This window comes from Oncorhynchus clarkii, chromosome 20 (assembly GCF_045791955.1).
Source record: "Oncorhynchus clarkii lewisi isolate Uvic-CL-2024 chromosome 20, UVic_Ocla_1.0, whole genome shotgun sequence".
Lineage (NCBI taxonomy): Eukaryota > Metazoa > Chordata > Actinopteri > Salmoniformes > Salmonidae > Oncorhynchus > Oncorhynchus clarkii.
The window spans coordinates 58,788,498-58,800,765 of record NC_092166.1 but is presented as its reverse complement, the minus strand read 5'-3'; the positions used below and the strand labels follow the sequence as shown (position 1 = coordinate 58,800,765).

General features: G+C 46.9%; 1 protein-coding gene across 1 annotated transcript; it reads right to left on the bottom strand.

Annotated features, from left to right (window-relative positions):
- Positions 1-764: 764 nt before the first annotated feature.
- Positions 765-9,470, bottom strand: LOC139376613 (alpha-synuclein-like). The gene is made up of 5 exons (XM_071119393.1): positions 9,003-9,470; positions 4,837-4,878; positions 4,675-4,766; positions 3,023-3,061; positions 765-2,911 (listed from the first exon to the last, which is right to left on the bottom strand). Exons 1-5 carry the CDS (start codon positions 9,121-9,123, stop codon positions 2,891-2,893), a joined length of 315 nt encoding a protein of 104 aa, XP_070975494.1. The 5' UTR covers positions 9,124-9,470; the 3' UTR covers positions 765-2,890.
- Between the last annotated feature and the right edge of the window lie 2,798 nt (positions 9,471-12,268).

Sequence of the window (12,268 nt, the reverse complement as noted above, 5' to 3'; positions counted from 1 at the left end):
AATCCCACTGGCTGTAGCCCGCAGACTCATCGGTCGGAACTGCAGAAGATACTTCAGAAAACCTCGGACATCAGCCCGATAGATTTTTAACGTGGAGGGTGCCAAACCACAGTCTTCACTTTGGCTATACCACTCAAACACACGTCTATGATTAGCCAGGGAACACAGTCCTTCATCGGCCTTGCCCTCTGACATAATGGGGAGGAATTCCCGTACTCGGGATAGACTGGAGCGACTATTGTCATTACGTTTGTCAGAAGGGTTTTTACCCAGAATGAAGTGTTCATATTACGGTCAATATCTCATATTTTTCAACTCGCTTCCGGGTAGGGCCCCAACCTTCAATAGTGGATGACTCACCGTCGACTCACTATCGCTATCCGTTGAAGTCCCCCGGGCGCAGCCTTGTTTCCTCGGTTCTGGTTTCCCACCACCTAATTTTCCTTGTTATACTATCCTTGTGAGGAATTCTGGTACCCACAAGGATAGTTAAAGAAACACACACACATGCACACACACACACTCACACACACACACACACACACACACACACACACACACACACACACACACACACACACACACACACACACACACACACACACACACACACACACCAAACATTGCTAAGACTTGCAGAGAGCATAGAAAATATCCAGGATGGCACCACATTATCTCCATGGTAACATACTGTAGGCCATACATACTGTTATAAACTGCATAATAAGTAATAACTCAAAAGGGAAAATGAAGACTGGCACAAGTTTGGATTTCAACAAAACTGTCTTTAATTCACTGGTACTGTTTATAAAATCAGCAAGTCTGCTTCGATGCCAACTTAAACAAGGTGTGAGTGTGTGTGTGTATTATTTCTGTGTGTTTGATGAGTGTACTGTGTGTATGGATTGTGGGTTTGTGCGGGTACGTGTGTGTGTGTGTGTGTGTGTGTGTGTGTGTGTGTGTGTGTGTGTGTGTGTGTGTGTGTGTGTGTGTGTGTGTGATGTGTGAATATAAGAGTGCTGGATAAGGCAACATGCAGTAATCAGTTTCCATTGACCTCAAAGTAATAATACACACATACCTGCTCTATAATACAGACACTGATGCTGGACTGACCTGCTGTATATGTAACAGACACACACACAGAGACAGACACACACTTTGTACCTGCACCTGGCAGACCTGTTTTAGTCTCTAACGTTACTTGCTGACACAGGGAAGGGCGGGACACACTGAGTGACAGGGCAGAGGAAGCCTCTGAGTGGCTGAGATGGTTGACAACAGGAGCAGTTGACCAATGACAGTAGAAAATTTGCTATTTTTTGTGGGAATCAAAAATCGATTTGGAATATACATTTCCCAGCATTCCCTATGCGTGATGCTCGTCTATTCTACCTATCTGTCTGACTATTGCTTGGTATTACTATGGCAACAACATATTTTCACAAGTAATCATCATTCTGACTCGCTTTTCTCCCTTCCAACTCTGCCAGTCGACCCAGGCCATATCTAGAGCCAGACTAAACCCAGGCTAGACCAAAACCACTGTAGTGTATTATGTATACTGATATCTCCTGCTGTTATGTGATTCCCAGTGGTGGCAGGGGCGTTCTTCCTCTCACACACACTAACAGTACATGTGTATTGCTTTCTGGCGTGTCTCAAGACATATTGTTTAGATATGCCGGGTAGTGTGGTGTTAACACACAGTTAGGCAACGCACTATCTAGGATACACCCACACTACACCCCCAGGTGGCAGCTGGCAGGTCTAGGTGCTGAGCTAAGCCTTGAAAAGAACATCAGGTGCAGCCAGTTGGGGTGATTGGCTGTCTGGGAGAAAGAGAGGAGGCCAGAAGCCTTTCTGATGGCCTTTTGTTTGTTTCTTTGTGTTAGTTAACTTCTTTATTTGAGGATGCCTTTTTCTTGTTTCGTTTTTGTACATATTTATGTTTCACCATCTGAACAAGTAATAATCCACTTGGACTGGATGGTCAAGAGGTCAAGAAGGAGCTGGCCCTGGACTTAAGGTAAGGTGGCTGTCTCCTGGGCGCACGTACATTCAACACCTGGTCACATACGCTTCCTTCTCATATCGATGCACACATCAAATCAGGTTACAGACCAGTAAACTATGCCTAAGACCCCTTGACTTAACAAGTGCAACAATATAAGCCGGCTAGTTAATTGGTTTTAATATGACCCTGTTACATGTGTGACCAAACACACTTCAACACACACACACTCTCTAATTCATTGCACATGTCCCTACAGCAGCATCTCATGGACAGAACACCCCTGAACTGGCCTACTACCTGACACGTCTAACAGAGACACACACACAAGCATCCAAACTACGATTCATCTCTCTGTGGTTCTGTAGTCCTGAATAATCATCACAGCTCTCGTGTGTGTGTGTGTGTGTGTGTGTGTGTGTGTGTGTGTGTGTGTGTGTGTGTGTGTGTGTGTGTGTGTGTGTGTGTGTGTGTGTGTGTGTGTGTGTGTGTGTGTGTGTGTGTGTGTGTGTGTGTGTGTGTGTGTACGTGTGTGTGTGTGTGTGTGTGTGTGTGTGTGTGTGTGTGTGTGTGTGTGTGCGCAGGCCTCTTGATAGAGTACTGGGTGGCGATAGGGAGAACATAACACTAGGGCGAACAACATGACGACAACGACACAAAGGCAGGGAGCTATACAGGAGAGGGGGGCCAGAAGGGGGCTGCTAGGAGCAACAGAGGGTATCAGGGAGGGCAAAGGGGGTATCTGGAAGAGTCTGTATCGGTTTTGGTTCCATAAAGTCACAAAAAAAGAAGTAGAACATCTGGAAGTCTGGAACAGCAGGGTGAGGGTAGCGAGCGACCAAACGGAAGGCTGGGGAGAAGAGATCCCTGGAATGACTAGTAGCCGCCCTGAGAGCCCTGCGAGTGAGTGAGAGTGAGCGAGAGAGGGAGTATCAACAATCATGTCATGATATCACCATCTTATGCATAAAGAAAGTAACAGAAAACGTGTGGTTCGTTGTCACTTACCTCTCCTTCTCCTCCCTGCTCCATTCCTCCATATTCCGCCTACAGAGAGAGAGTTTACGTAAGAGTAGGGAAGGAAGAAAAGGAAGGTGGGATGACATGAGAGGTCTAGGGTCTCAAGCAGTGAACCATGTTCATGTGATGAGTAACCTTGCCTGAGACCTGAAGACTTGTGTTGGCTCCTAGACCTGGTACCTAGGCTTTGGTGCGTTGGGCTAGCGCAATCGTGCGGCGTGCAGACGCCGTGGCTTCAAACCCAGTAGGTTACAGCTACATCAAGCACATTATCCCTTATGTCATGCTTATGACAGGGTTAAGTATGATACAGGGCCACTCAGTCCCAGTCTCTGAGCTGAAGTGTCTAATGAGGCGGAGGTTAGCATTCCATAGCTAGCAGAGTAGATGTGATGGCGCCCTCCTTGAGACCTGAAGTAATGTTGCCCCAACCAACCAAAGCCATTCTTTTTGTCGGCAGTCGTTAGCATGGCACAGGAACAAACTCTGTTACACTCTTTTTCTGTGCACCCTAACCAGAGGGATCCATTCAGAGTAAGTGCATGTCCATATGCTACACCAGAGATGCAGCGTCATTATCTATATTACACCTAGCTGAAGTAGAGCACAGTTAGACATGGTTATGGAGAGGGTTAGGAGAGGGTTAAAACAGGGTTAGAATGTAACCCCAGGTCCTAACAGCACACTAGGCAGTCAGTGTTTGAAAGCCCCCTTAGGAATGATATGTGCACTTAGGGATGATCTATGTTAGGCGGAATCATGCAGCATTCCCTAGCCAGCCACCCCGCCATAACCTATAACCTCTGAACCCCCCTTCTCTCTCTTGCCCAATAGGCACCTCGTATACAGGCTGAGGCTCCTCCTACCAATGGAACGTAGAGGAAACAAACACAACAATAACAACAAAGGGTTAGCAGCACAACGTCAACACAGCACTGCTACAATTGCAACGTAAGCGCACAAAATAGAATCTATATCAACACACAATATCAACACTCTCAGCACACACACAATAGCATCGCAACACAACAGCATCGCAGGATCACAACAGTAGGACATCGAAACTGGCTGCCACACACAGAAAGGTGCCAACACACAAAGTAAAACACACCTTCGCACACACACACACACACGATTCACAACACAGCAGAAAAATACAGACCTCTTCATATTGGGAATATGGAGTGAGTTATAGGCCTACCGTCAAACCTAATCTGCCTGGACCTCTGAACCACTGGCCATTAGAGGAGCTGTCATTACCGTCTGTCTCTGTGCTGCTGTACTGTATTAAATAGCGGCACCATGTGGTCAAGCAGCAGACTGTTCGCAGGCAAAAGCACTACTGTCTGAGCCCAACTGAAGGATTTAGACACTGTTATGATTGTTGATGCTCCAGTCATGTTGTTGCTCAACCTAGTTGTATTTCTCATTCTATTGTAATCGTTTAAAAAGGGTGCTGTGCCACCTGACTGAAGGTCTCACAATGCCAGAAGCCTGGGCTTTCATAGGCTACCTGAATGACAATGTCAAGTTTGGTGTCTAGTAATTAGTATGTTGATCACTTGAATATTCTTGTTCACATTGACCTGTCAGTCACTAATTGATCAATCATTCTTTCATCTGTTGTCATGGTAACTCACCGCCTGTCCGGTGTTCTCCATGCCACCCTGCGAGAGGTCAGCTCCGGCAGCAGTGGGGTCCCCGACGATGTTTGCCTGGTCGCGGTTAGCAACTGGCACAAAGAGATCGATCAGTCAGTTAAAAAATCAATCCGATCCCACAAGAATGTGTGTGTGTCTCACCTTTGTTTACTCCTGCGTCCATTCCCTCCTTTGTCTTTGAACCTGAGGACAGGCGAGACATCACAACATGTCAACAGATCAATATATTGCAATCACATTGCAATGGATGCCATGAAACATGATCAGGGATCAGTTTTGTGATTAACTATATAAACGCAGCCTAAGAAGTACTGTGTTAATGAAGGAGTGCAGCAAACAGAAATCTGTTGTGACCGTTTAGTATTGTAAACTCAGCAAAAAAAGAAACTTCCCTTTTTCAGGAACCTGTCTTTCAAAGATAAATCGTAAAAATCCTAATAACTTCACAGATCTTCACTGTAAAGGGTTTAAACACTGTTTCCCATGCTTGTTCAATGAACCATAAACAATTAATGGACATGCACCTGTGGAACGGTCGTTAAGACACTAACAGCTTACAGACGCTAGGCAATTAAGGTTACAGTTATGAAAACTTCATAACTCATGCTAGGCATGAGGACTGCAGATGTGGCCAGGGCAATAAATTGCAATGTGAGACGCCTCAGACAGCGCTACAGGGAGACAGGACGGACAGCTGTTCTCGTAGTGGCAGACCACGTGTAAAAACACCTGCACAGGATCGGTACATCCGAACATCACACCTGCGGGACAGGTACAGGATGGCAACAACAACTGCCTGAGTTACACCAGGAACGCACAATCCCTCCATCAGTGCTCAGACTGAGAGAGGCTAAGAGAGGCTGGACTGAGGGCTTGTAGGCCTGTTGTAAGGCAGGTCCTCACCAGACATCACCAGCAACAACGTCCCCTATGAGCACAAACCCACCGTCGCTGGACCAGACAGGACTGGCAAAAAGTGCTCTTCACTGACGAGTCGCGGTTTTGTCTCACCAGGAGTGATGGTGGGATTCACGTTTATCGTCGAAGGAATGAGCGTTACACCGAGGCCTGTACTCTGGAGCGTGATCGATTTGGAAGTGGAGGGTCCGTCATGGTCTGGGGTGGTGTGTCACAGCATCATCGGACTGAGCTTGTTGTCATTGCAGGCAATCTCAATGCTATGCGTTACAGGGAAGACATCCTCCCCCCTCATGTTTTGCCCTTCCTGCAGGCTCATCCTGAAATGACCCTCCAGCATGACAATGCCACCAGCCATACTGCTCATTCTGTGCGTGATTTCCTGCAAGACAGGAATGTCAGTGTTCTTCCATGGCCAGCGAAGAGCCCGGATCTCACGTCTGGGACCTGTTGGATCGGAGGGTAAGGGCTAGGGCCATTTCCCCCAGAAATGTCCGGGAACTTGCATGTGCCTTGGTGGAAGAGTTGGGTAACAGCAAGAACTGGCAAATCGGATACAGTCCATGAGGAGGAGATGCACTGCAGTACTTAATGCAGCTGGTGGCCACACCAGATACTGACTGTTACTTTTGATTTTGACCCCCCCCCCTTTGTTCAGGGACACATTATTCATTATTCGAACTTGTTCAGTTTATGTCTCAGTTTTTGAATCTTAAGTTCATACAAATATTTAAACATGTTAAGTTTGTTGAAAATAAACGCAGTTGACAGTGAGAGGACGTTTCTCTTTTTTGCTCATTTATTGGGTGAGGTTGTAGTAGCAGGCAGAGCACTGGAGGTGGCAGTGTAGAATTCAGCAGCATACTGTATGTCACACTCTGTAAAATCCAAATGGATGATATTATCTTATAAGTACGCTCCTCCATAGACAGTGTTTCTCTGATGCTACAGTATGAAAGGTTCCTAGGCTGATTAAATAGTAGTTATGCAACCAGCTGGATAGAGGGAAAAAGAGAGAGGGAGGGGGTATAGAGAGAGTGGGAGGGGTATAGAGAGAAAGGGAGCCTATAGGGATGATGCATGAGCAAATCCAGCACAAAACCAGAATAATGATATATCTCTTTCACATACATGACACACGTTTCCATAGCACACAGTTCATTGGAGATGCACACTCTCGCTTTATCTCTATCTCTCGTCCCCCCCTTTCTCTCTCCTCCACAGTCTCAGAACTGCAGATGCCTCGCTTCCTCCTCCATTTCGCTTCCTCTTTTTTTCTCTCCCCTCTCGTTCCACCTCGGTCTATTTCTCTCTCTTTCTCTCTCTCTGCACGCTCCCCGTAGTCTGTGAGCCACGTGCCGAGCTGCGCAGTACTGCAGCAGACATACACCAATACACACACCCATTTGCAGCGTGGCTATGACACAGCTTCCTTCTCTGAGTCAGAGGAGCACCCCTCCTGGGTACGGCCTCTATCTAGCATATCCGACTGCGTGTGTGTCTGTCTGTATGTGCGTAGGACCTGTCTGTCTGTCTACACTATCCAGGCCAAGGACCAAATGCAGTGTTTTAGCTGTAAGGTTTACTAGCAGGGTTTACCCCTGAGAGAGAGAGAGAGCGCTCCTCTTCAGCCAATGACCTGTGAAACGGCCGTACGCTCCATAGGACAGAACACACACACCGACACACGCACACTTCTGCTCCAGTAAGCTCTGAGTGGACGACCTTGTTAGCGAGGAGGTGCATTCTGCTTTTGCATTTTGTGATAGAAGTAATAATCCACACTTGATTCGTTCCGATTGGACCGGCTCTGCTCCTTTTAATGGGCTAACACACACACACACACATTCACACACACACTCTGCGGAGGTCATGAAGTCTCAGTTGATAGATTAGATGCAGTAGGCGATCAGGGACATTGAGCCTCTACAATCCACTGAATACATTTCTCTCTCTTTCTCTAACTACAGCTCCTCTTTGTCCACCTCTCTATCCTCTACCTCTATCCACCACTCGCCATTCCCCTCTCTATCCCCTACTCTGGCTTTATCCATCTCGCTCCCTCTCTTTCTCCATCTGTTGATCTTTAAGCTGCTAGCTCTATGACATAACATCCCCCCCCCTCTCTGTATCTCTCTCTCGCTTTTAATTGTAAATTGGCATTGATTTGGCTATGAATGAATGTTGAATTGAGCCATTAAAGATTGCCCCCCCCCTCTCTTTGTCTCTCCCCATCACTCCCTCTCTCTGTTCCCTAGTTGTAAAGGGCATATACTCTGAAGGGGGAGGAAAGTAGTTAGTCATCAATGGTCACACACTAGCCAGCAGCACGTGAGGACACACACGCATGCGCATACACACCACACAACACACACGGGGGCGAAGAGAGAGGATTGCTGCAGTGCTCCATGTCCCTGATGCCCCGCCCCCCAGCCACAAATAATACAAAAACACACACACACGTTTCATCAGGTCCATCACGTTTTTCTGTCTGTCTTGATATTCTGCAGTGTTAGCTGTAACTGTCAGAATGACGGGTCTGTGTGTGTGTGTGTGTGTGTGTGTGTGTGTGTGTGTGTGTGTGTGTGTGTGTGTGTGTGTGTGTGTGTGTGTGTGTGTGTGTGTGTGTGTGTGTGTGTGTGCATGTGTGTGCGCGTGCGTGCGTGTGTGCGTGCACGTGTGCGCATGTGTGCGCGCGTGCCAGCATGCATACCCTGTTCCTACCCCAAACCCTTTGGCCCTCACACAGGCTAACCTTGAGCTCTGACACACAAATACACTCACACACACTGGTGAATCCCCTCACAGAATCCCCTCTCACAGTACTGGAACCTATCTAATGACCTGGTGGTAGCAGCCTTGGCATGGTCTTATCTTGATTATAACATGTTATAGCGCTCTTGTGAACTGCTGCAGTGCCGCCACACTATCCCCCAATGTCACACTACATCTTTCCCTCTCTCCGCTCCTCTCGTCTAGTTCCCTCCCATTTTCTCTCTTCCTCTCATCCACTCATTTTTCCTCTTCGTTTTGCTCATCACTCTCCGCTAATTTATTTTTCTCTGACTCTTATTCATAGAAATGTACGCAGTCTACTCTCTTGATCCTCCTCTCTTTCTCTGATTCCCTCACTCAATGTCTTCCTATCTCTCCATCTACTCTTTCCTCCATCCTTGTCTCCACCACACCCCAGCTCTCTCTCTTTCTTCCCCCTCTCCTCCTCCTCACTCTCTCTCCCTCTCTCTCTCTGCACCAGTTCTGCAGTATTCTGCCTCTGCTCCTTGGCAACCACCTCCCCTTCTTCTCACTTCTCACTGTAACTGTCCCAGACTGGTGCACCCACGGGAGCCCTTTTAAGCACACACACAGACACACACACAAACACTTACCTACATACATGACCCCCTCCTTGGTCTTGGCGGCTGCCCCCTCCACCCCAGCCTTAGTCTTCTCTGCTGCGGCCACCACCCCCTCCTTAGCCATGCTGAACCCTCTCATCAGTACATCCATCCTGGGATAGGTCTCTACTGGGCTCCCCTGCTCCGAAACGGGCCTGCTGGCTGGGCTGGTCGCACAGAGTGTGTGAGAGAGACGAAGTGTGTGTGTGTGTGTGTGTGTGAGGAAGAGACTGTGTGTGAGGAAGAGATTGTGTGTGTGTGTGTCAGTGACTTCTTCTCTAATAGCGCTGTAGAGAGAGTGATGTAGAGAGCGAAAGAAGGAGAGAGGACTGCACAGCAGGGCTACAGGATGCAGACTGAGAGAGAAGAGGAGCGAGCTACCGAGCAGAGAGAGGAAAGAGGAAGAGAGAAATAAAGAGAGAGCAGGCGTGCGTGCGATGGAGAGAACGAGAGACAGAAAGACACAACCTGCTGGATGCTGCAGCATATTTAAGTCACGCTGCAGCCAACCCCGCCCCCCCCCCCCCCCCCTCTAGCTCTTCCCTCTCACTCACACTCAAAGAGCGACCTCAAGCTGGCTGACTCCATATTTAATGCGCAGGTTGATCTGTCTGAGATACGTTTTATGTGAAGAAACTGATAAGAAATGCATTAGATGAAAAAACAAATAGATTAGAGAGATTGTTGAGATTGCTGGGGTTCTGAACAGAGAATAAAATATTCACGATGATTCTTCAGTTTTATTGATCAGTTATATTGTCATATTATTAGCTGAATCTACAGTGTGCTGTGACATCACCTCTGACCTCACTCAGCTTCCACCATGTTCCTCACATCCGGGGGGGGGGGGGGGGGGGGGGGGGGGCGAAGACATGGTGGAAGCTGCCTTACACCACTCCAATCAAAGAGGGTCCAGTTCAATCCTTTTAAATCCATGCATGGGGGGTGAATGAGTGCACACTTTGAAGAAGTGAGAAATGGACCATAGTCATTAGCTTGGTCCGTTTCTTTCTCTGGGTTGTGTGAAAAATGCTGACTCACCCCTGCACCCCCTCTTTAACCCTTATGAGCTGTTCTCTTAAATCTATCTAGACTCAACCCGCAGAACGTGTCCGTGGTTGAGACACTCCCTCCAGTGACCATAATACACACTGCATCATGACACAGCAGATCCATGGAATCGACCCCCCCCCCAAAAAAAAAGGACACTAAGGACTTTCCCAGCCAAGTTTGAAGATGCAACATCATCACTTGCCCTGTCTCCCGCTTTCATCTCCTACAACTCTTTCTCCGCCCTAACATACAGTGCATTCGGAAAGTATTCAGACCCCTTGACTTTTTGTTACAGCTTTATTCTAAAATGGATTAAATATTTTTCCCCCTCATCAATCAACACACAATACCACATAATGACAAAGCAAGAACAGGTTTTTTAGGATTGTTTGCAAATATATAATATATAAAAACAATGAAATTACATTTACATAAGTATTCAGACCCTTTACTCAGCACTTTGTTGAAGCACCTTTGGCAGCGGTTACAGCCTCGACCCTTCTTCTATGACGCTACAAGCTTGGTACACCTGTATTTTGGGAGTTTCTTCCATCTCAAGCTCTGTCAGGTTGGATTGGGAGCGTCGTTGCACAGCTATTTTCAGGTCCCTCCAGAGATGTTTGATCAGGTTCAAGTCCGGTCTCTGGCTGGACCACTCAAGGACATTCAGAGACTTGTGCCAAAGCCACTCCTGCGTTGTCTTGGCTGTGTTTAGGGTTGTTGTCCTGTTGGAAGGTGAACCTTTACCCCAGTCTGAGGTCCTGAGAGCTCTGGACCAGGTTTTCATCAAGGATCTCTCTGTACTTTGCTACTTTTATCTTTCCTTCAATCCTGACTAGTCTCCCAGTCCCTGCTGCTGAAAACATCTCCAAAGCTGCCACCACCAGGCTTCACCGTAGGGATGGAGGAGGGTTTCCTCCAGACGTGACACTTGGCATTCAGGCCAAATAGTTCAATCTTGCTTTCATCAGACCAGATAATCTTGTTTCTCATGGTCTGAGAGTCCTTTAGGTGCTTTTCGGCAAACTTCAAGTTGTCTGTCATGTGCCTTTCACTGGGGAGTGGCTTCCGTCTGGCCACTCTACCATAAAGGCCTGATTGGTGGAGTGCTGCAGAGATGGTTGTCCTTCTGGAAGGTTCTCCCATCTCCACAGAGGAACTCTGGAGCTTTGTCAGAGTGACTATTGGATTCTTGGTCACCTCCCTGACCAAGGCCCTTCTCCCCTGATTGCTCAGTTTGGCCGGGCGGCCAGCTAAAGGAAGAGTCTTGGTCATTCCAAAAGTCTTCCATTTAAGAATGATGGCGGCCACTGTGTTCTTGGGGACCTTCAATAATGCAGACATTTTTTGGTACCCTTCCCCAGATCTGTGCCTTAACAGAATCCTATCTCGGCACTATGGACAATTCCTTCAACTTCATGGCTTGTTTGTTTTTTTTTGCTCTGACATGTACTGTCGTCTCTCAACTTCTATAGACAGACAGGTGTGTGCCTTTCCAAAACATGTCCAATCAATACGATTTACCACAGTTCACTTACTCTGCATCTCAAAAAGACAAGAATCTCAATTTTGGACTCATGTCCATTACTCATGTTTCTTAACCAAGCAAGCATCTTCTTCTTTTTGATGTCCTTTAGTAGTGGTTTCTTTGGAGCAGTTCAACCATGAAGGCCTGATTCACACAGTCCCCTCAACAGATGTTGAGATGTGTCTGTTACTTGAACTCTGTGAAGCATTTCTTTGGGCAGCAATCTGAGGTGCAGTTAACTCTAATGAACTTATCCTCTGCAGCAGAGGTAACTGTGTCTTCCTTCCCTGTGGCGGTCTTTACGAGAGCCAGTTTCATCAGAGCTTGATGGTTTATGTGACTGCACTTGAAAAACTTTCAAAGTTCTTGAAATGTTCTGGATTGAGTGACCTTCATGTCTTTGCTTATTTGAGCTGTTTTTGACATAATATAGACTTGGTATTTTACCAAATAGGGCTATATTCTGTATATCACAATACAACTGATTTGTTAATTGAAATGTATTCCAGGTGACTAACTCATGAAGCTGGTTGAGAGAATGCCAAGAGTGTGCAAAGCTGTCATCAAGGCAAATGGTGGCTACTTTGAAGAATCTCAAATATAAAATCTATTTTGATTTGTTTAACACTTTTTTGGTTACTTCATGATTCTATATGTGTTATTTCATAGTTTTGAT

What these genes read in the sequence shown, in the direction of transcription:
- LOC139376613 (XM_071119393.1), bottom strand. Translation starts at nt 9,123, where the DNA reads ATGGATGTACTGATGAGAGGGTTCAGCATGGCTAAGGAGGGGGTGGTG. An exon ending in TGGAGAACACCGGACAGGCG is followed by an intron (nt 3,062 to 4,674) that starts GTGAGTTACCAT and finishes CTCTCTCTGTAG; the next exon opens with GCGGAATATGGAGGAATGGA. An exon ending in AGCAGGGAGGAGAAGGAGAG is followed by an intron (nt 2,912 to 3,022) that starts GTAAGTGACAAC and finishes ACTCACTCGCAG; the next exon opens with GGCTCTCAGGGCGGCTACTA.